The sequence below is a fragment of the Manis pentadactyla genome, chromosome 1 (genome assembly GCF_030020395.1).
Source record: "Manis pentadactyla isolate mManPen7 chromosome 1, mManPen7.hap1, whole genome shotgun sequence".
Lineage (NCBI taxonomy): Eukaryota > Metazoa > Chordata > Mammalia > Pholidota > Manidae > Manis > Manis pentadactyla.
This window is the reverse complement of record NC_080019.1, coordinates 200,083,778-200,109,003: the sequence shown is the minus strand read 5'-3', so window position 1 is coordinate 200,109,003 and position 25,226 is coordinate 200,083,778. Positions and strand designations below refer to the sequence as shown.

At 53.1% G+C, this 25,226-nt stretch overlaps 1 protein-coding gene across 1 annotated transcript; it reads left to right on the top strand.

Annotated features, from left to right (window-relative positions):
- The first annotated feature begins 4,689 nt into the window (after positions 1-4,689).
- DNAJB8 (DnaJ heat shock protein family (Hsp40) member B8) lies at positions 4,690-5,394 on the top strand. The gene has a single exon (XM_036911367.2). The coding sequence runs from the start codon at positions 4,690-4,692 to the stop codon at positions 5,392-5,394; it is 705 nt and encodes a 234-aa protein (XP_036767262.2).
- The last annotated feature ends 19,832 nt before the right edge of the window (positions 5,395-25,226 follow it).

Genomic DNA, 25,226 nt, shown 5'->3' with positions numbered 1-25,226 from the left:
AGTGACTGCCAGGATCATCTAATTAGGAGCACTAGTGATAAGCAGATAGGATGGGGGGTGATTCGAAGCCTTTTAAAAAGCCACTCCATTAATTACAGAGACAGAGAGGGGCCTCTGGCTGCTCAGAATACCAATTGGCTGCCTAATCAGCCTCCATCAGCTCACCCTGGGGGGGGGGTCCTGGGATGCTGTGTGACCTCGGGTGTGCCCTGCCCTCTCTGTGCCTGGGCCTCCCTGTGCAGTGGGTCAGGCTCTCCATGACGTCAGCTGGTCACCCAAAGTCTGCTGCTTCTTCCCAGGCCACAGCCCAGAGGGACACGGAACATCAGAGGCTGGAGGCCAGGGAGGCCAGGCAGGCTCCCCAGAGAGGAGGGAGCCTCAAAAGGGAGGAGCTGCGCCTTCCCACCGGCAAACGAGGACAGAGAGGCTCAGGGAGGGAAAGCAACTGCCTGTGAGCCCAGAGCACGGGGCCTGAGCTGCAGTCATGCCTGCTTACCCCTGTTCCTCATGCAGGCCCCGTGGAGGTCCCCAGAGGCCCTGCTGGTCCCACTGGTCTCTGCTGACTTTTGGTTTTAGGACCTTGGAGGGCACTAGTTTGAACTCTGCAGAGGAGAAATCCGCTCTGCACTTCACTTTTGTCAGGGAGGAGCCGGGACCTGCCTGCATGTGGCGAGCTCGTGCCCCGAGCCCACCGAGTGGTCTGCTCTCTGTGCTCCAGGACGGCCCTCAACTTAGGGGACGTGATGGGGTCCCAGCCTCGGCTCCGTCCCAGCTGCCTCCTGCAGGCCACTCCAGGGCGACACAGGCTGAGCAGGGCGCCTGGGGCCAAGCAGGGCAGGGAGCTTGCCGAGCAGCTCCAGGGCCAACATGCCCGGGAGGGCATGACGGGCAGCCTGAGTCTTGGGCAGGGAAGCGAGAGGGGGCCTGGGTGGGGAAGCCTTTCTAGGATTTTGGGGCATCTCATCATCCTGGATCCCTTGTCTCTTACACTGTTGTAAACACCCACACACTGTCCTGATTACACTGTTATGGGGCCCTCAGGCTTCACTTGTAGCCTCACCAACCCCCTCACCAATATTACGTCCCCCACTTCCACCACCACAAACAAGCCACCATTCCTACCTCCACGACCACCCCCACCACCACTGTCACCATCGCTGCCAGCACGACCATCTCTACCTCAACTAGTGGCACCGTCTCATTGCAGCCCCATCATAACACTGCCTCTCATCACCATCACCATATCCCACCTCTGACCCCACCTCCATCTCCTGAACCAGAATCACCATTACTATGACCACCATAACGGTCGTTGCCACCACCAGCATCACCACTTGTATCCCTGCCACCGTCCTGCCTCCGACATCACCTCCATCACCATCAGTGTCTCCACGACTTGCCTCATTCCTCTCACCGTCATCACTGTCACCATCTCAACCAGTATTCATGCTACCATGACTGTCAGTACCCCCGTCGTTACCATTAGCACCGCTGGCATCGCCGCCGCCTCTCTCATTACTACCGTGCTCATGTCCTCTGTCACCACCGCTACCACTCCATCTCCCTGCTACCTCTACCTCCACACCCACCACCACCACCTCCTCCAACATCAGCTTCACACCGTCCCCGTGGCTGCCGTGCCCACTTCCATCACCACCACCTTCACCCGAGCCGCTGTCACCAGGGCCACACACACACAGTCACTGTGCAGTGAGGTGTAAAGACCTCTCAAGCTCAGTCAAGGCTCCAAAGTGAATGGGTCTCAAGAGCTTGCCTGGAAGCTGATGGAATCTCATGATATTCCAGGAAGTGCCCCAATATCTCAGCCTGTAGATCGAAGGCAGAGGATTCTCAGAGGATTGCTCAGAAGAGCTGCAAACCTCCCAATTGTCACCTGCCTGCCACTGCCTCTTTCTCCTTCAGTGTGCAAAGCTCACGCACTGACAGTATCTAACCTGGAACCATAGGGCTAAGGGATTCTGGAAAATCTGGGGTGCACAGAAGAGGGGGGTGGTAATGCTGAGTCAGCAACAGAAAATCCAGAACACGCCTCCAAAACTGTCACCATCGCCGTCGGCACTATTGCTGTAACACACTGTCATTTCCCCCAGCATATCGTTCTCACCACTTCCAGCAACCCCCAGCCGCCATCACTGCCACAGTCCTAGCTACCTGACCAGCACCACCCGGCCCCCACCAGCAGTAACCACCACCGTTTCTTCCAGGGCCGTCACCAGGGCCACCACGGTCTCCTGCAGCACACTGCAGTAATGCCCACTCCCTCTTCCCTAGTGGAGTCCTGGGCCCCTCCAGCTCTTGCTGGAGACTGGCAGAACCTTCCCCAGGGAGTCCCAGGCCCCACCCCACTGACACTGGCCTTGGCCATATGACATGGGCTAGCCTGACATACAGCACATCCCAATAGAAATTTTAACAGGCAACCCATGTTTCCAGCAGCCTTTACTTGCACCCTGTGTGCCATGAGGATGGTATGTTCCAGATCAGAGCCACTCCCTCAGCCTGAGATCCACAAAGAGAAGACATGAGTTGCAGCTCCAGCACCTGACCCATGGGCGCCGGCAGGTAGTGGGCAAGAACCAAATGTCTATCGTGAGCTGCTGAGATGGGTTGTTACCATAGCACAGCTTTACGCCATGCAAGGTCCACAACCTCACTGCCTCCGTCGCCATAACAACCATCACCGACACAGTTCCTGTCCCACCAGCCTGGTTGACTCTGCACAGAACGACCCCAGTCACCCTACTGTTTCAACGCTGCCCTGTTCATCGCCACCCACTCCCATGTCACCACAGCCACCCTCCCCACAGCCGTCATAGTCAACACCACCACAGCCATGGAGAATTGTGTAGGGCTGGCATCCTTCCCAGCTTCTATGGACAAACCTGTCAAAAACAGGACTGAACCAAAGTGACAGAAATATGCTTACAAAAATACAGAAACACTTTCATCTGTAGCTACACCCAGTGGATTATTGGGCCATTCATATCCTCTGCTGTGTTAGGTGTGTCAGCCTGCATGGGTGGGTGGGTGGGGGGTGCGGGGGGCAAGCCTGGCTCTCAGTAAGGTGTGTGTGGGTGACAGCGCTGGTCACTCTAGATCAGGTTTGCAAGGTGACTCCAGATCCTGCTTCGATCCTCTGGCATTTGGGATGGTCAGAACCTGCTGCTCCCTGCTAGGGGCCTGGAACCTGCGAGAATGGAAGGAAAAGGGGGGACTAACAGAAAGGGATGAGGACTGGAAAAAGGAAGAAGAGAAAGAAAAGAGGGCGGAGAGGAGGGGAAGGAATGGTATTCTGGTTAAGACAGCGACCGGACACCAAAGTTCCTCACTGGCGAGGCTTGTAGCAAGTTTACCACATTTTCCATCTTGACTGGGGCGGTGACAGACGTGTTCGGTGTTGCTAATTGCTATTCGTAGATCATGTAAATAAGATTCAACATCAGAACAAGAACAAAAGTATAAATGCTCAGAACACTCGGTTACCTCGCTCACCTTACTAGTTTTCTGGTGCCATCATAACAAATTATCACAAGCTGGCGGGCTTCAAATGACAGAAATGTACTCTCTCCCCGTTCTGGAGGCCAGACATCCGAGAGCAAGGTGTCCGCAGGGCTGTGCTCCCCGGTCGCTCTTGGGAGGCCCCGCCCGGCCCCTTGCAGCCCCCGGGGACCTTCGGCATCTGTGTGCTGCAGTGCCTGGATTTCTGCCTCTGTCTCACCTTGCCTTCCCCTCAGCTCCCCGCGCACCTAAGGACACTTGTCATTGGGCTTAGGATCAGCCCAGGTAATCCAGGGTGATCTCAAGACCCCTTATTTAATGACACCTGCAAAGAGCCTCTTTCCAAATGAAAGCACATTCACGGTCCTGGTGAGTAGGAGAGGGACATATCTTTGGGGGGCTGCTACTGAACCCAGTATACTCACCCATCTACAGTTATTATTAATCCTTCTTTTTCTTACTAGAATTGAGTGAACTGCTTCTTTTAATTTGCTGTCTCCTGCAGCCTCAGACAGCCCTGGGGCTGGATCACCCTCTCTCTCACTGACTTGCTGTGTGACCTTGAGTATGTTCCTGCCTGTCTCTGAGCCTCATTCATAGGCACCGACAGACATCCCTGCCTTTTGGGGGCTCACCTCTGAGGGTCTGATGGGATCATGGGACACAAGAAGATCAAATTCCTGTCCCCTCCTCCCTCTCTGCCTGATCCCCCACCTTGGGCCCCCTCACTCCATACCAGCAAGACAGCTGTTGGCTAAGTGGACAGATCCCAGGGACCCACTCCTCCCCTGACCACCGTCGCTGACCTTCGCTGCCCACCGAGGCCTGGACCCCGTGGCTGAGCCTGCCTCTGCTCCGTGGCCCCCAGGCTCAGCCAACAGGCCCCGTGTGACCAAGCCCTGCATTCTGGGCCCACGGAAGTGGTGGCTTTGCTGGCAGGGGGCCCAGGTGCCCGCCTTGCCCCACCCAGGGGCTGATGTCATAAAGGGTGGCCTCCACGCTGCAGCTCCTGCCCCCTCAGAGGAGGTGCCCACTGGGCAGAGCTGCGCTCGGCAGATTCCGGCAGGGGGACCCGCACCAGCCACAGCCTTCTCTGTGCCAACCCCTGCCACCTGGGCCCCGTGGCCCACTTTGCCATCTCACCAGCCTCTGCCCGCTTCTCTCCTTGGCATGGCTAACTATTACCAAGTGCTGGGGGTCCAATCCAGTGCCTCCCTGGAGGACATCAAGAAGGCCTACCGCAAGCTGGCCTTGCGCTGGCACCCTGACAAGAACCCCAGCAACAGGGAGGAGGCCGAGAAGAAGTTCAAGCAGGTGTCCGAGGCCTACGAGGTCCTGTCTGACGCCAAGAAGCGCTCTCTGTATGACCGCAAAAGCTGTGACGGCTGGCGGGCCGGGGGCGGGGCCAGCACCCCCTACAGCAGCCCCTTCGACAGCGGCTACACCTTCCGTAACCCTGAGGACATCTTCCGCGAGTTTTTCGGTGGCCTGGACCCCATCTCCTTTGATTTCTGGGACACCCCGTTCAACAGTGACTGCACTGGCCGGGGTCACGGCCTGCGGGGGGCCTTCTCGGCCAACTTTGGTGAGTTCCCGGCCTTCGCGGAGGCCTTCTCATCCTTCAACACCCTGGGCCGCAGAGGCAGGGGCACTGGCCACACCACTGTCTCGTCCACCTCCTTCGGGGCCTCTGGCTCTGGCAGCTCGGCCTTCAAGTCGATGATGTCGTCCACTGCAACGGTCAACGGACACAAGGTCACCACCAAGCGCATCGTGGAGAATGGGCAGGAGCGTGTGGAGGTGGAGGAGGACGGGCAGCTCAGGTCGGTGACCATCAACGGCAAGGAGCAGCTCAGATGGGTGGAGGGCAAGTAAGCCCTGGCCTGGGTCCTGGCGGGCTGCCCAGGCCCCCACCTGCCCCGCAACCGTGCCCAGGGGCTAATGCAGCTGATGGCTGAAATAAATGTGCCAGCGAGTTTATGGAGACAGCCTACACAGCTTTGTGGAGTGGCAGGGGTGGGCCTCTGAAGGGGCCCTGCTTAGGGGACGTGGCTGCGGCATGGGACGGCCTGCCAACCAGCGTGGGCATTCAGGCCTGTGGGTCTTGTCTCCAAAATCCACTGTTCGGCGAGGGGTTGGGGGTTGGGGGTGTGCACAGAAGGGGTACTGCAGGTGGTTTGTTCTCTCCTCTGCATCATCTGGGTTGATAAATACCATGACCATGTACCCATGTTAGTCCAGCTCCACACCTCCACGCCCACCATCCACTCTCCAGCTCAGCCCCCACAGTGGTTCTTCACGTGGCCACCTCGCCTAACTGTGCTCACCACCTGCCTTGCTTTATTTAAACCTTCGGTGGCTCCCCCTGTTCTCACATGAAGACCTCAGGCCTCAACTTCCTGGGGCCCCAGTGGCCTGGGCCCTGCCCTCCTTCCTGGCCTCTCCTTCCCCCTTCCCTCGCTCTCTGAGCTGCAGCCCTACTGGCCTCCCCTCTCTCCCCCACTGCACCACCTGCCTTGCAGCCTCAGGGCCTTTGCGCACACTGTTCTTCCTGGTGACTGCCCACTCACCTTAAGGCCTTTGCTCAGACATCACTTACCCAACACCTCCCTTTGGAACTAGCTCTCCACCCACCCCACTCTGCTATCTCAAAGCCCCCTCACCTGCTTCTCCCCGGCCCTCGTGTGTTATATCAATGTGACTAACTGCAGGTCCTGGGGAGCAGGGCTGTGCCTGCCTCACCCCTCACCGTCCCCCGAGTCTAGAGCAATGCCTGGAACCGAGGGCCAGGGCATACATTTCTTGGAAGAATGAATGTCGCTGGGTGCAGTGTGTTGTGCGTGTGTGTGAGTGTTGAGGGATGTGTGCTGATCCCACACAGGCCAAAGCAAGGCCGACTGTCTAGGAAGACGTGGGCGTGGGAGCAGGAGATGGGAGCTGGGAGCTGGGCTGCTTGGGACCCAGAGTCACAGTTTGGGGTGGAGGCTTCTGCCTGCCTCTTAGTGCCCATGCTGGGTCCTGGGGGTGGGTGGCTCTCAGTCTGGGCCGGCTCTTGGCAGAGCCCTAGTGGCAGGCACCACCAGCTGAGGTGGTGGTGGGCATCCTTTGAGCAGTTTTGTGGGCTGTGGGCTGTGGGCAGGGGGCGAGTGGGAGAAGAGAGAGGGAGTTCACAGGTGCACAAGGCAGCTGTAGGCAGACAAGTCCATGGACACACATGAGGACCCCTGGCAGTTGTTCTGAGGACTGAGACCTGCGGCATGATTTCCCAAATGACCCTGGAAGGAATGTCACATGGGGGAAATTGTGGCCTGAGGGTCACGTGTGGTCACTGTGCACACATTTCTGTCTGTATGTGTGTAGCATGTAGAAATATAAGATAGTTTAATTACAGCCTGTCACCCCAGCCGACTGGAAACTCCCCACAAACAGAGCTGTTTAACTCATTGCTGATCCTCAGAACTCAACCCAGGGGTTGGATGTAGTAGATTCTCAATAAATATTTATTGTGTGAAGGTGTTCATATGGGTGCGTGTGTATGTTTGTCCGTGAACCTGGGTGAAGGCGCTACAGAGCTCTGTCCTCAGCGTTGTGTCCTCAGTATCTGCACCCTGTGGTTAAAGGATCCACAGAAGGCACAGGCCTCCCATTCTCAGACACCCTCAGCTAGGAGGGGAGCAGATCCAGAGCTGTTGCCCCAGTTAGAAATAAGATGACCAGCCCTTGAAACTGGAGTGAATATAATGATTTAAAGAGAAGAAGGAAGTCAGGCTGGGGAGACCCGGCTGAGCCAGGAGTGTGTAAGCACGGAGCTGGAGGTCTTGGTGGGCCACAAGCTTTGTGGGACCAGAAGGTGTTAATGAGAAAGTGCCTGGGAAGTCTCATGTGCTCTCAGGGAGGGAATAGCTCTTCCCTTTAGACTTCCTAATCTCACTTTGTGCTTGGCTCCAGGCCCTGTCCTGGGAGAGGGGCAGAGGCAGTCTGGGGTTGGTCCAGAGGAGGTGGCTAGGGTGGGGAGGAGGTTGGAGACTATCCTGGGAGGAGCTGGGGAGAATCAGCTTGGAGAAAGGCAGCCTCACGGACTCCAGTTGCTGTTCCCAAGTCTCTGTAGGGCTACCTTAGGCCAGGAGAACAGGTGAGTCGGAAGCCCAAAGATCAGGCCTGGGACGCTGGAGACGGACAGATGTCATGGGGAGCAGCTCCCAGCCTTATGAAACAAGAGCCTTCTCCAAGTCAGAGCAAGCAGACAACCCTTGGGGGAGTGAGCTTCCCATCATGGGGGGCATGCTGGTGCTGAAGAAGGGGGAGGTGTTCTCACTACCCGCGGGCCTCCTGAGTGCCAGTCTTCTAAAAATATTTTTTAAGTGTATTTTTACTTTGAAACGATCTGAAACTTACAGATGTGTCAGGCACTTTTAATTCAATGTGATTCAGGAAGTCTGTATTGCACAATTATTATGTGTCAGGCACAGTGCTAGGTCCTGGGGTACAGCCGTGGGCAGGAGAGATCCCTTCCCTCGGGGAGCTGACAGTTTGTTGGGGGAGACAGGTAACCAGCAGGTGTATGGAATATTGTCCCTGGTTACTACTAGTAATTGCTAGTTATTACTGCCAGTAATGAATGCTAGTGAGGAAATACAGGCCTGCAAGTGGATGGAGAAGGGGTGGGGTCAAGGGTCCAGGCAGGGGGCTTTTAAGTCAGTGCCCCAAGAAAGGCCTATCTGATGAGGTGACCTCTGTCAGCAGCTGGAATGAAGGTGGGATCACAGAGTAGGTAGCTGTCTGAGGAAAAGCATTCTGGGCAGAGGGAAGAGCAAATGCAAAGACCCTGGGGCAGGAGCAGGCCTGCCCCATTTGAGGAACAACCAAGAGGTCAGTGAGGTGGATGATGTAGTTCCATGTAATGCCCACAACCCTCCTGGACTGGGGTCCTGACCCTTGTTACACAAGAGGAAACTGAGGCACAGAGAGGAGAGAGTCACCCAGCTGGCAGGTGGCTGAGCCAGAATTTCATTCAAGGTATTGACTCCAAAGGATTTATATTTGAAATAATAAATAGTAATAACAATATAATAGCATCAACAGCCAAAGGGGGGTGTGTGCATGTGTGTATGTGAAGGATCAGCATGCCGGTAATTTCCTGTTCTTTGGGGACTGGAGTGGAGCTAGAAAAGGAGGTGACAGCATCTCTGGCTCTCACGCTGAGGGGAGTGTGGGCATGGCCAGGAAAGGTGCTGTGTGAGAGCCAGTTGGGCTAGGACCTGATCAGATTTTGCTCACCTAAGCATCTCAGCTCCTCTCTCGGTGCCTGGCATGTAGCAGGTGTTCAATACATGATGTGAAATGGGAGAAGGTGGGAGAACACTGATCCAGGGAACAGCAAGAACCAAGGAGCATGCTCAGAGGACAGACTCTGGAGCTCAGGATGAGAGAAGAGGCTGGGAGGTCTTGAACCTAGAGGGGAGGGTGGGGCCTAGTGAAAAACTGATGTTGGGAGGAATTCATCCCCATCCAGATGCAGAGCCGGGACAAGGCACCCCCATGGACGGCAGCAGGGGTACGGGAGAGGGCCGGAGGCCCAGATGTGGGACTGGGTGCCTTTCTCCAAAGGGAGCTTCCTTTAGGAAGCTGAGGGGTACCACCCCAAGATCTCTAGGGTTTGCAAAGCCCCCTGGGTGCTGCAAGTGCCCCCGCCAAGGGGAGGTAGGTGATCTGGCCGTCTGCCACACCTCCAGCTAGCTCTGTCTCTGGCTCCCTGGCTCCTGCCTCCCGGAGCCCCTGGGACCTACCAGCAGCTGGAGGTCCCCTAACCACATTACCCAGAGAGCAGGAGAGCCCATGACTCACAGAAGGTCAAACACCAGCTCCCAGTCCTGCGATGGGACTAACTTCATCAAAGTGCCCACTATAGCATTAACCACCTGACCTCTGCCCCTGCCGACCTGCTAATTTCACCAATTACTGGCCAACCGCGGCTGCGTCAAGTGGGCCTGCTTAGCTCCGACAGCTGCTGGGCAAATCCAATTACTGTCCCACAGCCCGGCCGGTCGCACGGTCCTGGGACTGGGTGCACAGCAGAGATCTGGGTGCTCACAAGGCATTGGCGCTCCCGAACGCCCCCAGGACCCCAGGGCCAGGGCCACTGTCCATGTTTCCTTTCACCAAGGCTTGCACCCAAATGGTGCCTTCCCTCTGCAGCACACACCGATCATGGCATTCCCGTGCTCACACTCCTGGCGTGGTTCCCTAGCAAGGCAGCTAACAGCCCGGCTAAGCATGCAACTGTCCTCAACTACATCACTGAATCCCTTAGTTCCACTTTACAAATGGAGAAACGGAAGCCCAGGCAGGTCGAGGCGCCACTAGGGTCACACGCCCAGCTCAGCCCCACTCCCTGAACTGGCCCCACATCTTGCCAGCCCACCAGGCACTGTCTGTCTGCTCCAGACCCTTTCAGCATCCATGTCTTGCATGTGCTGTTTCTTTCCCTGACCTCAGCCACCCTTCTCATTGCCTTTGGCTTGTTAAATCCATCCCTGGAGGCCTCCCTCCGGGTCACCTCCTCGGGAGGCCTTGCCAAGCTGCGTGGGAGAAGGGCATCCTGGCCAAGGAGCTTCACTGGGAGCCCCTCCTGGGCCTGGCCATGTGCTGGATGTAGAGAATGCTAGGCAGAGAGGAAGTGGGGTGCCCTGCAGAGCCCCCATGACCCAGCACACATACCCTGGCTTGGGACTCCGGGGGGTCTAGCTCCGTCCCACTTCTTATGCAGGAGCACCCTGAGGGTGGGGGTTACGGTGAGGTCCCTTTGCTGGCCAAGCCCCAGGATGGGTCCTGAGGGGTGGAGGGCCCCTTCTCCAGAGTGAAGCTCGCAACCCCTGCTGCTACCACTCAGACCCCCCTAATGCTCACCTGGACATGGCACCAGCCTCCTCCTCAGCCTCCTTATCTCCTCCCTTCCTCTCTTTCATCCTGTCCTCATCTCCAGGGCCAGGAGGATCTTGTGAGAAATATAACAGTTTTGCAAGACATTCAAAGTAAAATCCAAAGTCCTCACCGTGACCTAAAGGCCCAGTGTCATCTGGCCCCATGACCTCCCTGGCTGCCGCACTGCTTGCTCTGCTCCAGCCCCATTGGCCTCCCCATCATGGTGCACACACACCCAGCACACTCCTGCCCCAGGACCTTTGCGCTGTTTGTCCTCTACCTGGAACACTCCTCCCAGGCTTCCATGCAGCCCCTTCTCCCCCCACTTCCCTTCAGGACTTGGTTCACCACCACTCCTGGACCCCCACATCCTGCTGGGGCCCCTGGCTGGCTGAAGAAACCCAAATCCTGTGGGGAGGGAAGAGCAGGGTCTTCCTCACTGGTCCCCCCCACAAGATGGCACCCCAGCAGGTCCTAGCATTAGGATTCAGTGACACTGGAGTATTTTACAAGTTAGGGCTCCGAAGTCCACGGAAGGATGCTGCTTGATTCACAGACCAGGTGGGGAGCCAGGCCTGCCCCCTCTCTACTGTGAGCTGCCTGGGGCTTGGCCGGGCAGTGTCGACCCCACAGGTGTTTTCCCCCAGGGTCTGGTTTCTGTGTGGAATACAGCAGGGGGGCAATATTCTCAGCCCTACCGAGTCCCCACCAGACCTGTGCCTGTGCTCTCCCCAGAGACTGGCACTGACCCCAAGAGAGAGGTATGGCTATTTGCCCCCATTTTACAGATGGGGAAACTGAGGCTCAGAGGGTAGAGACTCAGTCAAGGTCACACAGCCACACTGGAAGCAGGTTCTGCCCTCCTCATCCTCTCCCCCTGTACCGGGGGCCTGGGGTGGGGTGGGTGGGGCCCAGGCAGCCTCCTGCCCGCCCTCCCTCCCTTTGGCCAGTCGATGTTATCGCAGCTGATTTAATTTCAAAGACGGATTGAGCCGTGGCGGGAGGGAGGGTGGCTAATCGCAGCCGCCATCTGCCCCGTTGTCATGGGGATGGGCTCCCAGCAATTGTGCAGGGGCTGGACCCAGATAAGGGCACCAGAGTGGGCTGGAGGGGACTGCAGTGGGCAGGGCGGGGATGGGCAGGACGGTGGGGGAGCAGTGCGAGACACCCCGGGAAGGAGAGACCCAGAGATGCAAGGGAAGCAGGATCACAGAGACACAGGGGCACAGAGGTGTCAGGGGCTTGGGGAGAAAGCTTGAGGGGCCCGAGCAGGGCAGACAAGCGGATGGCTGGGCACAGCCTAGGGGCCAAGCCAGTGGTCACAGCAAGGGGGTGGCAAGGATGCCTTGCCCACCCCTGCCTGCCTGGCCACTGACCGCTGCCCCGCCTGCAGGGCCCCACGGAGCCAGCCGCCCAGCCCTCTGCCATGGCCTCCCAGAGCAGCCCTCCCACTGGGGCAGGGCCTTGTGGCACATGCAGACCTCCCCAGCCTGCCCCCTCTGCCACCATGGGGTCACAGGCCCCAGGGTCCCTCCCTGGCCAGGCAAAGTCCCAAGCCCAGCTCAGAGCAGGGACACCAGCTGCTTCCACTCAGGAGCCACCGGCGCCCTTGGCCCAGCTTTAGGATGATCGTGTCATCAAACCTTTGCCGAGTTGGCAGCGGCCTCATCTTGGGAACAGAAGGGAAAATGCCGAGCACCTATGATGTGCTTTCCCCACCAAACCTCAGCCACACCACCGGACGATGGCCCTGCCTGTTGTCCAGGATGGGAATTTGGAGAGAGTTCCCATTGTAACCGACTCAACAAGGATTCATCCCTCAGCTGGGCGCCAGAGCTTGGAGGGTGTGGGGACAAGTCAGGGCCCCGTGTCCTGCCTCCACGGGCTCAGGGCCCCGCGGCCTGGCCTGGGCCCTGCCCTCACAGCTTGAGCCCCAGCTCAGTACAGGCCTGGTCCAGGCACCTCTGCAGATGTGGGTCCTTCCCGGAGAACCCTTCCCTGCCTGCTGGCTGAGGGAGCATACACCCAGCACTCTGAAGTCCTGTGCTGCCCCTGGCACCCTGTAGCCTCCAGCCAGACACCGGTATGGACCCCATCATTGCCCTGCCCTTGCAAGTGCCTGGTCCTGCCTCTGCATCAGACCAGCCCAGGGGAGCGCCACCCTCTCACCGCTCTGTCCAGGGCCCAGCAACAAAGGGAGTGCAGACCGGGGCCTCAGGAATGCAGACGGCCACCTCGGCAACAGGCTCAGACTTCAGATCTGTACACCCACTCTGTGCTGGGTGCCCCCGGGGGCCCCCAGGCATCCCACGATGACCCGGGAGCCCCCACTGTGAGCTCCAGAGACCTGACTGCTGCCCCAGCCTGCTCCCTGGGCTGCAGGCTGCCAACAGCAGCCGGCCCAGGCAGCCCCAGGGACAGCCGCGTGCTCCTCTGACCTGTCACTCCCTGCCCTGGCCTAGAAAGGCACCTTGTTTCTCACCAGGGGGCATGATGACCATTTCTGATTTGTTCCAGAGTCATTCACTGTTAGTCTGAAGTCCAGACTCCTCGCAGTGGCCCACAGGAAAATACTAAAGTCCCCTCGGACTTCAGTGCCAACTTTCCACCACTGTGCCCTCAGCCTCCAAACTCCTCTTAAAGACCCAGGACAAGGTGCCAACACCCACCAAGACCCCAGGTTCCCAGCCTCATCCTTTACCACCTCCCACCTCCCTCTTTATCCACAATGGGTGGCTTATGTATATATGTATTTGCAACTGTGGTCAAATACATGTAACATAGAATTTATCATCTTAAGCATTAAGTGTGCGGCTCAGTGGCATTAAGCACGTCCATGTTGTTGTGCAATGATCCACGCCACCATCCCCAGAACTTTTCATTTTCCCAAACTGAAGCCCCGTCCCCATGAAACCCTCCTCCCTCCGCCTCCCCCAGCCCCTGGCTGCCTCCATTCTGCTCTGTCTCTGTGACTTCAGTGACCCCTCATGGAATCGTCCAGTGTTTGTCCTGCTGGATTTGTATTTATTGCTCGGACCCCAGCAAGCCAGCCCAGCTCTCTCTTGACCTCAGTGGCAGGCGTTTTCCACCCACAGCGTGTGGCGTGGCCATGGGTGACTGTAGGCCAGGCTGACCCCCCCGACCGGACGGTGGGGCAGGGTGGGACAGGGTGGGACAGGGTGAGACGCAGTGTCTGGGGACAGCTTTGACCACTTCCACTACCTTACATAAACAGCAAGCTTCAGGGACAAGGTTGTCTGACAAATCTGACATTTATTTTGCACCTTGTGCTTATTGTAACCAGTTAAAAATGTATAGAAGATGATAAACTAAAAAAAACCCATAGACACTCTGCAGAATTCCAAAATGGGTCTCACTGGGCTGAAATCAGGCTGTTGGCTGAATTGCAGTCCTTGTGCGGGTGCTGGCGGAGAATCCGTCCCCGGGCCTCTGAGGCTGCCTGCAGTCCTCAGCTTGTGGCCCTCTCGGCAGCCAGAGTGGACCATTTCCGAGCCTGACTCTGGCCTTTCTGCCTCTAAAGACCCTTGTGAGAATGCTGGGCCCACTGATCCAGGATGAGCTCCTTGTTGCAAGATCCTTAATCGCACCTGCAAAGCCCCTTTAGCCACCCCCATGGTTCTGGGGCTGTGGACATCCTTAGGGGACATTATTCAGCCCCTCAGAGGGCCTACAGAAAAAACAGGGGACAGCAGGGCTGGTAAGAGGCCAGCTCACGGCCACCCACTTCTACACAGGCCTCCTGCCTGGGAAGGGCCCTTGAATGCCCGGACCCCTGGGGCAGGCCGTGGCCCTAATGCTTGTCCCCTGAAGGGGACCTTGGTGGAAGGAGGATGGGCTGCGTGTGGGATCAGAGCAAAGGGGATGAGATCAGGAGGCTGCAGCTGGGAGCGGGACTAACACAGGGGCCCTGTGTACGTGACGAGGCCAGCAGGCAGCTGGCAGGGCTCAGGACCTGCTCAGCCCCATGTACTGGAGACCCCAGGCCTGTCCCCCCAGGTCTGGGGCTTGTGTCCTCATCTGGCAGAGCTGTCCCCCTGCCTGGTGCTGGAGCACTCCCAGCGGGCCACTCCCCAGGCTGTGCTGCTTGCCAGAGCCCCTGACACCTCGGCCATCTAGAGGCATTAGTTGCCCCTTCAACTGACCCCTGTGAATGGTCAAGGCACAGGTCCCTGGGAAAGGCCCAGGATCGTGGCACAGAGCTGGTCCTGGGGAGGGTGTCCCAGGGTGCCAATAGATTGTAGGACCTCCACAAGGCTTTGTTTTAAGTAAAGTTTTGATCACTTTAAGTAAAGTTTGATCACAGCTTCCGTTGGCATATCAGGGGGGTCTTGGGCCCACCCAGGGCTGAGCGTGACCTCAGATGACATCTCTGGGCCCCCTCCCCCTCTCCCCACCGCCAGGGCTGCCTGGCCCCAGTCCCTGCACCTGGCACTCCCTGGCTTGGGGGGCTTCGGCATGTGGAGTGGGCCTCCCCTCCATGGGGCCTGGGAGGCATGGGAGTTGGACAGTTCTGGGCCAGGGCAGCCCTGCCAACCGCATTGCGCTGTCACACCCCAAAGCAGGAACCTGGCACCGCCAGCCACTTGAGCCCCCAGGCGCCGTGGTTACGCCTGCGGTCACCCGAGCAGCCGGTCAGGAAACCCCTAGGGTCGTGGGGTTCTGGGGTGGCAGCAAGGGTATATACAAGCCATCCCTCCTCCAGACGCTCAGGCCGCCTCGGCCACCCCAAGCCCTCGCCATACCCACACACACCTCCCCACCGCCACACCTGCGGCCCTTCAGCTCCCACCCCCAGGGAGTCGTTCCATTCTTCTCCATCAAGGCCACATGGAGCTGTCTTCTTATGGCCGTGGTCCCCCCACCCCATTTCTCCTTCCTTTGGGACCACAGGAATCGTCCTTTCTGCTTGTGAGCTCCTGAATGTCTTATCCCCTGGCATTCGCGTTGCCAGTGCCTTGAGGGCAGGGATGGTTTCTGCTCTGTCTCCAGCTTGCCCAGCACGGGCAGAGCCCACTGGAGGCGTGGCGGTGCCTGCTGAGTGGACACAGCATTGCCCTGCACAGCTAGAGGAGACAGGGCTGGTGTCACAGGGACCCTGTGGCTATGGGAGTGACGGGAGCGGGCTGGGCCTGGGCCCCTTTCCCACTCCGCCGGTGCTGCAGCGCCCTCCCACAGCTCTGCTGCCGTGTGGTCCTCCACCTGCGTGGCTCTGGGCCTGGGCCTGTGCCTGCGGCAGAGTCCCTTTAGGAATGGGAAGAGTTAATTGCAAGAGACTGATTCCCATACTTGTTTTAAATTGGCATTTAATTTACAAGCTAATTATTAATGAGGCTTATCAATCGCCTGCCAATTGCTGGCTGGGAAAGGCCGGCTCCAGCAATCATCCTCCGCGGGCACCTGTGCTTCTCGCAGAGCTGGGCCAGCAGCACCATCTCTGCTCGCGTTTGTTCAGCCGCTGGCTTTGCTGCAGATGGACTGGGACTTCTCCCGCAGCCCCGGCTGACTCAGTGGTGTTGGTGCTGCTCAGATCTAGGGGCTCCCCTGGGGGTGGCAGTCCCCCTGTTCTTCATGCAGCCATGGCCAGCCGGGGAACTGCCTCCGCAGCCTTACTCCTGCCTTGGGCTTCAGACCGTGAGTGTGCTGGGCTGTATCCTGGGTGCTTCTCCATGGATGGCCTGCACGTGGGCTTGGCATCTTCCTCCCTGAATCTGACTTCCATCCTGTGTCCCTTCTCGTGGGTGGTCCCTCTGGCTACCTAGTTGCTGACCCAGGCACCCATGAATCATCCTGAACTCCCCCTCAGGCTGCATCCTGTGGATTCTTCCCCTTTGTGCCTTCTACCACTACCCTGGTCTAAGCCTTCACAATCCCTCACCTGTAGGAGGTGAGGAAGCAAGCCAGGGGAGAGCATCCCCTGCAGAGCACAGCCAGTGCAAAGGCCCTGAGAAAGCAGCATTCTCTGAAAGGCAAAGACATCTTTGAGCTGGAGAGAGAGAGAAGCAGGAGAGGAGGCAGCAGGGGGCTAGATCATATACAAAGACTTGTACGATGGGCCCTCCTAAGGGCTATGTTCTTTGTTGGGTAGGTGGGAGGCCATGGGAAATTTCAGGGCAGAGGAGGGGCCAACTTACATTTATGAGGGATCACTCTGGCTACTTCATGGAGGAGACTGTGGGGCTGTAAGGCTGGAGACAAGGAGCCCAGAAAGGAGGCTGGGGCCGCTCTCTGGGTGAGAGAGGATGGTGACTTGCATCAGAGAGCAGTCATGGATGTGGTATAATAGGTAGATATAACTGAAACATAAAACTGACAAGCTATGCTGGTGGATTGGATGCGGGGATGAGAAAAAGGAGTCAAGGGCGACTCCAGGGTTTCTGGAGTGAGAAATGGAGTTGCCATTCAATGAGATAGGGAAGACTGGGGCCAGCATGGGGGTGTCAGGGAAAATCTAGAGTGCAGTGTGGGCCATGATGAGTTTAACATGCATGACAAGCAGCTAAATAAGAGATGCCCAGTAACCACTTGGAGACATTATCTGGGGTTGAGAAAGGCCAGGGCCTGGGGTAGAAAGAGGAGATCTATCAGCACATGCAATGATATTTAAAGGTTTGAGAATGGCTGAGAGCACCAGGGGAGTGAGTAGAGATGGAGAAAGGCCCGTGCACACTCAGAGGCCAGAAAGAGGAGGAGGGACTGGCAGAGAGGAGTGAGAAGGAATGGGCTCCACCTCAGTTCAAACACTCCGTCTCCTTCTGCTCCAGTCAGAGCTATCCACTTACAAGGGACAGAGCTAGTCCTAGCTGATGCAAGTTAAGAGGAGGAAGGAGCACTGTTGAATGGGTACAGGCTGAGTCCAAGGAAAGAGCAACCCCCAAACCTGGGGGAAGGCCAGGAACAGGCAGCTCCAAGTAGATCAAGGGTGGTCTCTTTGGGCTCCTGCTATTGGACTAGATCAGCTCTGACACTGCTCCATTCTTGTGAAAATCTGCTCAAACACTTATTGGCCAATGTAGTGGAGAAGGGTGGGCACCATCATGGCCAGCATCCCCTCAACCACCACCGGCACCATCACCATCACACCACCACTTCCATATTGTTGCCACCACCATCACCTCCACCAGCATGTCTGCTGTCACCACTGACGGCAGACCACCCTCACTGCCATCACCAGCACTCCCATCTCCAGCACCCAAACACCATCCCTAGACCCTCACCACTACTTCATATATTATATGTGTGCCTGCTATCCGGCAGGGAGAGCGGTGGGTTTGGTTGATGCCATGATGAGCAAGGATTATTCCCCCCTGCAAGTGGATTACAGCTCAGCGAGGGAGAGGGATTTCAATCAAATAGTCACAGTGGAAATTGTAAGACTGCAGCTCAAGAGGTGCCAAAGGAGAAAGACAAGATGTTGGGAGGGTCTCAAAGGGGGTTTGATCCAAATAGGAAGATGAGAGAAGGCTGCCCTGAGATCAGAAAGGCAAGTGTGAATTCATTAGGGGGAGGGGAAAGTGCATCAGGAAGAGACACCTGCATGTGCAAAGGCTCTGTGGCAGGAGGGGCATGTGAGTAGCAGGGAATGGAGGAAGGCTGGTGTGGCTGGAGGGTGAGAGCAAGAAGTGTGGTGGCAGGGACAAGATGGTGTTGCCGGGCCTGGCATGAGTATTGCCTACTTGATCTTAAGAGCAATGGGAAATCATGGAAGAGTTTGAAGCAGGAAGGTGACATTGGATTTGGATTGTGAAAAAACCATCTTTCAACAGTGTGAGGAGAGGATGACAAGGGGTCAGCATGGCAGCAGGGAGACCAGTTAGGTGGATGACACAGTCATCCAGACAGAGGGTGACAGCCCACCTGGAGGGCTGGAGAAAAGAAGGGTGAGATGGAGAAAAAAAGGATTCATCAGCTAGATGGGAAGTAAGATATCAAAGGATCTCATGGTAGACCAGGTATCTGATTTAAGGAAAGGGGGCTGCTGGGGAAAACCCCAGGTTTTTGGCCTCAGTATCAGAATGAATTGTGGGGCCATTCCCTGAGACTGGGAAATTAATAGAGGTCCACATTGGGGGAAAGAGCAAAAGTTCAGATTTGGACTTGATAGGTAGGAGGTGCCTTTGAGACCCCTGAAATATTTCAAATAGGCAATTAGATCCATGGATCTGGACTCGTTGGGGAGCTCAGGTCAGACAATTCACTTTTGGGGTCATCTGAAGCTAAGGAGTAAAAGCAGGGAGTGAGAGGGAGATGACAGGACCTCAAATCTCCATCCTTAGCGCCAGAACCAGTAGGCTCAGCCTTCAGATGACTTGGAGCAGGAGCCTCCAGAGGGATGGACAGGAAGGAAACTGGAGCATGTAGGACTTTCCAGCCAGGAGAGAAGGGCGTTGTGAGAAGAAACGACTGGTCAACTATGCTGACCACTGCTGAGAGGGTCGAGCATGATGGAGGTGGTCTAAGGAACGGTCACAGGTTTGAGCAGCCTGGAGAACATCGTTGACCTTAGCAAAAAACATTTCTATGGAGTGATGGGGAGCAGAAGTCAGACTGGGGAAAGGGTAGAGGTTGAGGAAATGGATGAAGATGACACTCTTTTAAGTTATTGGCTGTAAGAGGCAGTAGAGATGTGAGGGAGTAGCTAGACTGGAATGAGTTAAATGATGCTGAGGTAACAACTCCTTAATCACTGTGGCTTATCCCAATAAATGTGTATTTCAAGGTCACATTATGTGCCTACTTCTGGTCCATGGGAGCCTCTGCTCCATACAGTCACTCAGGGACACAGGCCAATAGTCTCCACCAATTTGTAGTGGCCTTATCTGGGGCAGGTGCCTCTGCAGTTGCCATGGCAGGGAAAAAGAGACTGGACAATCTTTTTTTCTTTAAAATGTTTATTATGAAAGTTGTCAATCATGTGTAAAATTGGAGAGAGTAGTATCACGAATCTCCTTGTGCCCACTGCCCAGCTTCAACAATTACCAGCACATGACCAATATAAATTTATCTACATCCAGCCATGAAACCATTAAACTCTTGGAAGAAAACATAGGCAAAAACCTCTTAGACATAAACATGAGTGACCTCTTCTTGAACATATCTCCCCGGGCAAGGAAAACAACAGCAAAAATGAACAAGTGGGACTATATTAAGCTGAAAAGCTTCTGTACAGCAAAAGACACCATCAATAGAACAAAAAGGAACCCTACAGTATGGGAGAATATATTTGAAAATGACACATCCGATAAAGGCTTGACATCCAGAATATATAAAGAGCTCACACGCCTCAACAAACAAAAAACAAATAACCCAATTAAAAAATGGGCAGAGGAACTGAACAGACAGTTCTCCAAAAAAGAAATACAGATGGCCAACAGACACATGAAAAGATGCTCCACATCGCTAATTATCAGAGAAATGCAAATTAAAACTACAATGAGGTATCACCTCACACCAGTAAGGATGGCTGCCATCCAAAAGACAAACAACAACAAATGTTGGCGAGGCTGTGGAGAAAGGGGAACCCTCCTACACTGCTGGTGGGAATGTAAGTTAGTTCAACCATTGTGGAAAGCAGTATGGAGGTACATCAGAATGCTCAAAACAGACTTACCATTTGACCCAGGAATTGCACTCCTAGGAATTTACCCTAAGAACGCAGCAATCAAGTATGAGAAAGACCAATGTACCCCTATGTTTATCGCAGCACTATTTACAATAGCCAAGAATTGGAAGCAACCTAAATGTCCATCGATAGATGAATGGATAAAGAAGATGTGGTACATATACACAGTGGAATACTACTCAGCCATAAGAAAAGGGCAAATCCAATCATTTGCAGCAACATGGATGGAGCTGGAGGGTATTATGCTCAGTGAAACAAGCCAAGCGGAGAAAGAGAAATACCAAATGATTTCACTTATCTGTGGAATATAAGAACAAAGGAAAAACTGAAGGAACAAAACAGCAGCAGAATCACAGAACTCAAGAATGGACTAACAGGTACCAAAGGGAAAGGGACTGGGGAGGATGGGTGGGTAGGGAGGGATAAGGGGGGGTGAAGTAGGGGGGTATTAAGATTAACATCCATGGGGGGGTAGGAGAAAAGGGAGGGCTGTACAACACAGAGAAGGCAAGTAGTGATTCTACAACATTTTGCTATGCTGATGGACAGTGACTGTAAAGGGGTTTATAGGGGAGACCTGGTATAGGGGAGAGCCTAGTAAACATAATATTCATCATGTAAGTGTAGATTAGTGATACCAAAAAAAAAAAAAAAAAGGGGGGCAGTTCCTGTGTGGTAACCTCCAATGAGTTCTACACAAGGGTATAAAGGGCATATAAAAGTGTAGGCAAAGGGTCTGTTAGTGTTTATACAGAAGATCAAAGCCTAATTTGGCTACCCCGAAAATGAACTAAGTTACGATATGAAAGAGAACTTCCAACATCAGCACTCTCTGGAAGACTCATGCCAGAAGATGATCATCAAAAAACCCCAACAAAGATCCACGCACTGCTACAGCTGTAGATGCACTCATCCCACCAGTTCCTGGACTTGCCATGGGAATGAGGAAGGAGATATCTAAGCTGGCCTGTGCATACAGTAAAACAACAAATTTGACTGGATCTATACTGTTGGAACTCAACCAAGAATTAGGAGAAGTGCAAATTGTAGCGCTCCAAAATCTTACAACTACAGACTATTTACTGTTAAAAGAACATAAGGGATGTGAACATTCCCCAGGAATGGGTTGTTTTAATTTGTCTGATTTCTCTCAGACTGTTCAAGTTCAGTTGGACAATATCCACCATATCATAGATAAGTTTTCACAGATGCCTAAGGTGCCTAACTGGTTTTCTTGGTTTCACTGCAGATGGCTGGTAATTACAGGTATGCTTTGGTTATGTAACTATACTCCTATTATGTTAATGTGTGTGCACAATTTAATTAGTAGTTTAAAACCTATACATGCTTAAGTTACTCTACAAGAAGATATGTCAAAGAAATAATCAATCTTCCCATGTTTTCTTCCGCCTGCTACTTCTATAGCTTTTCTTCTTCCTTCCTAATTACAACCCTTAAATAGAATTCGTGCCTCATATCAAATTTACCGAGTATCATAATTCTTCCAAGTGATAAAGATACCTCAAGACAAATGCTGGGCATAAAACCCACAGGGCATAAATATGCAAAGAAGTAAAAAGCTAACCTTTTCAAACAATAAGGCTTCCCTCTCACTTACCAACTTTACATTTCCCTGTATGGCCCCGGAAGATGACTGGTTAGCCAGAGACGGGTAAGATTCCTCAAGGGAGGAACAACCTAAGACAGCCACAGTCGCAGGGGGGCCATCAGGTAAGAAATTGGGGATCAACAGAGGTGAGGCTTAGAACCTCCCCCCCCGTTCTGAGAGAAATCTTCTGCATACGTGGATGTTTTATTGCCCTTGTCTAGCTTGGATTAACACATAGTCTACAGGCACACACCTGATCATCTACATTTGCTCTCTTACAACACTAAACTATGTTTTCTACCTTTATCTTGTATCTACCTACCACTTCAGCATTTTATTAAAAATAATAATAATAAAGAGAGAAATGTGGTATCCACATATAAATCAAGTATGAAAACCAAATGAGTATTCATATTTGAACTGACTGTTTAGAGTTCATAATGCATGAGCAAAACCGAAAGTTTCTGTGATGACTGCCCTTGTACTGTTCACTATGTAACATTCATTATGTAAGAATTTGTTCTACATGTAAGAACTTGTTTGTTATGCCTCAGAAGATTGGAGACTGATGAAAATTAGGCTTGGGGTGGATTAATGATTGTGCATTGAGCATTGACTCCCCTATACAGAATTTTATTGTCGTTAACAACCATTTGATCAATAAATATGAGAGATGCCCTCACAAAAAAATAAATAAATAAATAAATAAAAATAAATAAATAAAAAAGGACAGACTTCCAATGGTAAAATAAATAAGTAACCGGGATGTAATGTATATCATAAGGAATATAGTCAAGATATTGTAACAGCTTGGTAGGGTGATAGCTGGAACCTAGAATTATGTATATAAATGTTTTATCACTGTGTTGTACACTTGAAACTAATGTAATGTAATACTGTGCGTCAACTACCCTTCAATAAAAAATAATTATTTTAAAAAAAAACAACAACAACAACAAAAAATTTATCTTCATCCTTGTCCACTCCCCAAACCATGGACTATTTTTAAGCAAATCTCTGATATCATATTTTTTCCTCCATAAACATTTGATAAAGACTTAAAAGACATAACCACAATACCTTTATCACATCTAAAAAGCAATAGCTCTTAATATCATAATCAAGCACTTAGTATTATTTGAATTTCCCTAATTATTTTTGATTTGTTCAAAACAGCTTTCAAACAAGATCCACACATTGCATTTGACTGATATGTCTTTTAGGCTCTTAAATTTATAATTTCTGCTTCCAATTGTCTTTCCTTCTAATTCCTTTGTTGGGGAAACTGGTATTTGACCTATAGAAGGCCTTGTTTTGTTAATTTGTCAATTGCATTGCTGTGGTGTCATTTAACGTGTTCCTCTAAACCCTTCATTTTCTGCAGGGCTAGAGGCTTGATCAGATTCAGGTAAGAGTTTTGGCAAGATGTTTTGGCAAATTTTGCATGTTTGATGTGTACTTTCTGCACCATTACTCCAGGAGACACCTAATATCTGATCATTTCCTTTTTATGATGGTGCAGGAGTTATCAGCTTGACCCACATCCATTATAAAGTCCCCCATTTGCTTCTCACTAAGGGTTTGGTAACTACTAATGATCATGCATAATTCCACTATTAAAGGGCCACAAAGTGGTGATATTCTATCATTACCTTCTCACTTATTAATTAAAATTTTCCTAAAGAGAGCTTTTATCAACTAGTTATTCTGAGAAAAAGTTCTTAAAGGAAATGGAAGCTAAATGGTTGTTCTCACCTTTTATTTAAAAAGTTCTTTAGAATAAGTTGGTTCCTAGCAGACCCAATGTTGACCAAGAGTTTTTTAGCTACTCTTCTATACACATGGGTTTTTAACATCTTTACTGTATCTCTGCAGAGTTTTCTGATGTTCATATTGTGGGAGCCCCTGAGGCCTCTCTTCATGACCCCCTGGACTTGGATCACTCCAGGCTTTCTGCATGATAAGAAATCCCAGGCTCATCTTGAATATTTTCTGCCCCAGCCCTGGAACCAGACATGTATCCAATGAACCCTGGTTCCTTTGAGTGGGATGTGGTATTTAGGGTCCATGGAAATGAAGAACTGCACTGGGATCTAAAATATGGACGAGAAAAAGAAGTATTTGGATATGGATATCAGTCCCCCTGTTACAGGAGTTCAGGAGGGCAATGGAAGAATACTGGAGGTTTGAGGATGCTCAAATTCCCTAGGAAGAATACAGTTGCATGAAAGAGGAGGAATGTGTGTGTGTGTGTTTGTGTGTGTGTGTGTGTGTGTGTGTGTGAGGGGTGGGGTAGGGGGAGAAGAGAGGGAGAGAGAGAAAAGGGCCTGCTGATGATAATGCAGGGTTCTTGGAAAAGAGCTGGGGAGCTGGGTCCAAGGCACAGGTGGATGGATTGGCCTTGAGTGGATGCAACAATTCCGCTACTCGAACAGCAGAGAGGGAAGATGGACACATGGGTGCTTCATCACAGGAAGATGAGAGACTTCCTGTTGCTTCTATTTTTTTCAGTAGAATTGGAGGTGAGATCATTTTCTGAGAATTGAGTGAGAGGAGAGCAGGGGAGAGGGTTGGGTTTGGTGAGGGTAAAATTTAGAAATGACTGTTTAGAGAGTTGGCTGAAGAAGCATAGCCAATGGCACATTGCTGGGCAGTGTGGAGGGCTCTGGGGCTGGGAATTGTGAATCCACACTGAAATCAACCTGCCCTGGTGCATGGCTTTCTCTTTCCAGGCTCAGTTGCTCTGGAGCAGACAAGAAGAAGGCAGATGGTTGTAAGAACCAGCATCCAAGACGGCCTCCTGACACCCAGGCCCCTGTGTGGAACTCTCCACACCAGACAGACTCACGCATGCAACCAGTAAGATATGTCGGAAACGACAGAGTGTGACTTGCAAGGTTAGGTCATAAAAGATACTGTGGCCTTCATCTTCTGCTCTTGAGTCACTTGCTGTGGGGGTAGCCGGCTGCCATATCATGGGGATGCTCAGCCAACTCCATGAGGGCCCACCTGGTGAGGAACGTAGTCACCTCCCAGGAGCCAGCGTCAGGTGCATCCTTGTGAGTGAGCCATGCTGGCAGTGGGTCCCCCAACCCCAGTCAACCCTCCAGAGAATGACAGTCAACATCTTGATGGCAATCTTGGAAAGACCCTGGGTCAGAACCACCCAACTAAGCTCCTGGGTTCCTGACCCACAGAAACTGTGTGCAATAACACATGTTGTTGGAGTTTGAAGTTGGTAACTTTGGGGGTAATTTATTACACAGCACAGACAACTAATACCTTTATTGTGATTACAAAAAAAAAGTGGTTCAATGAGCAGATAGTGGTCAAGGTGTGGGGTCTTTTAAATAGTGATCCTGGAGAAGAATGTGTAAGAGCCCAGCCAGTGTAGCTTTTTGAGGATGAGGCAGTCAAAGGACTGAAAGGCCAGCTATGGTGCTGATTGTCCAAGCGGACACTGAGGTCCTCCAGGAAGATGGGACAGCTTGGGATCGAGGGTCAGACTGTGACCCAGGTTCCAAATTATTCCATGAA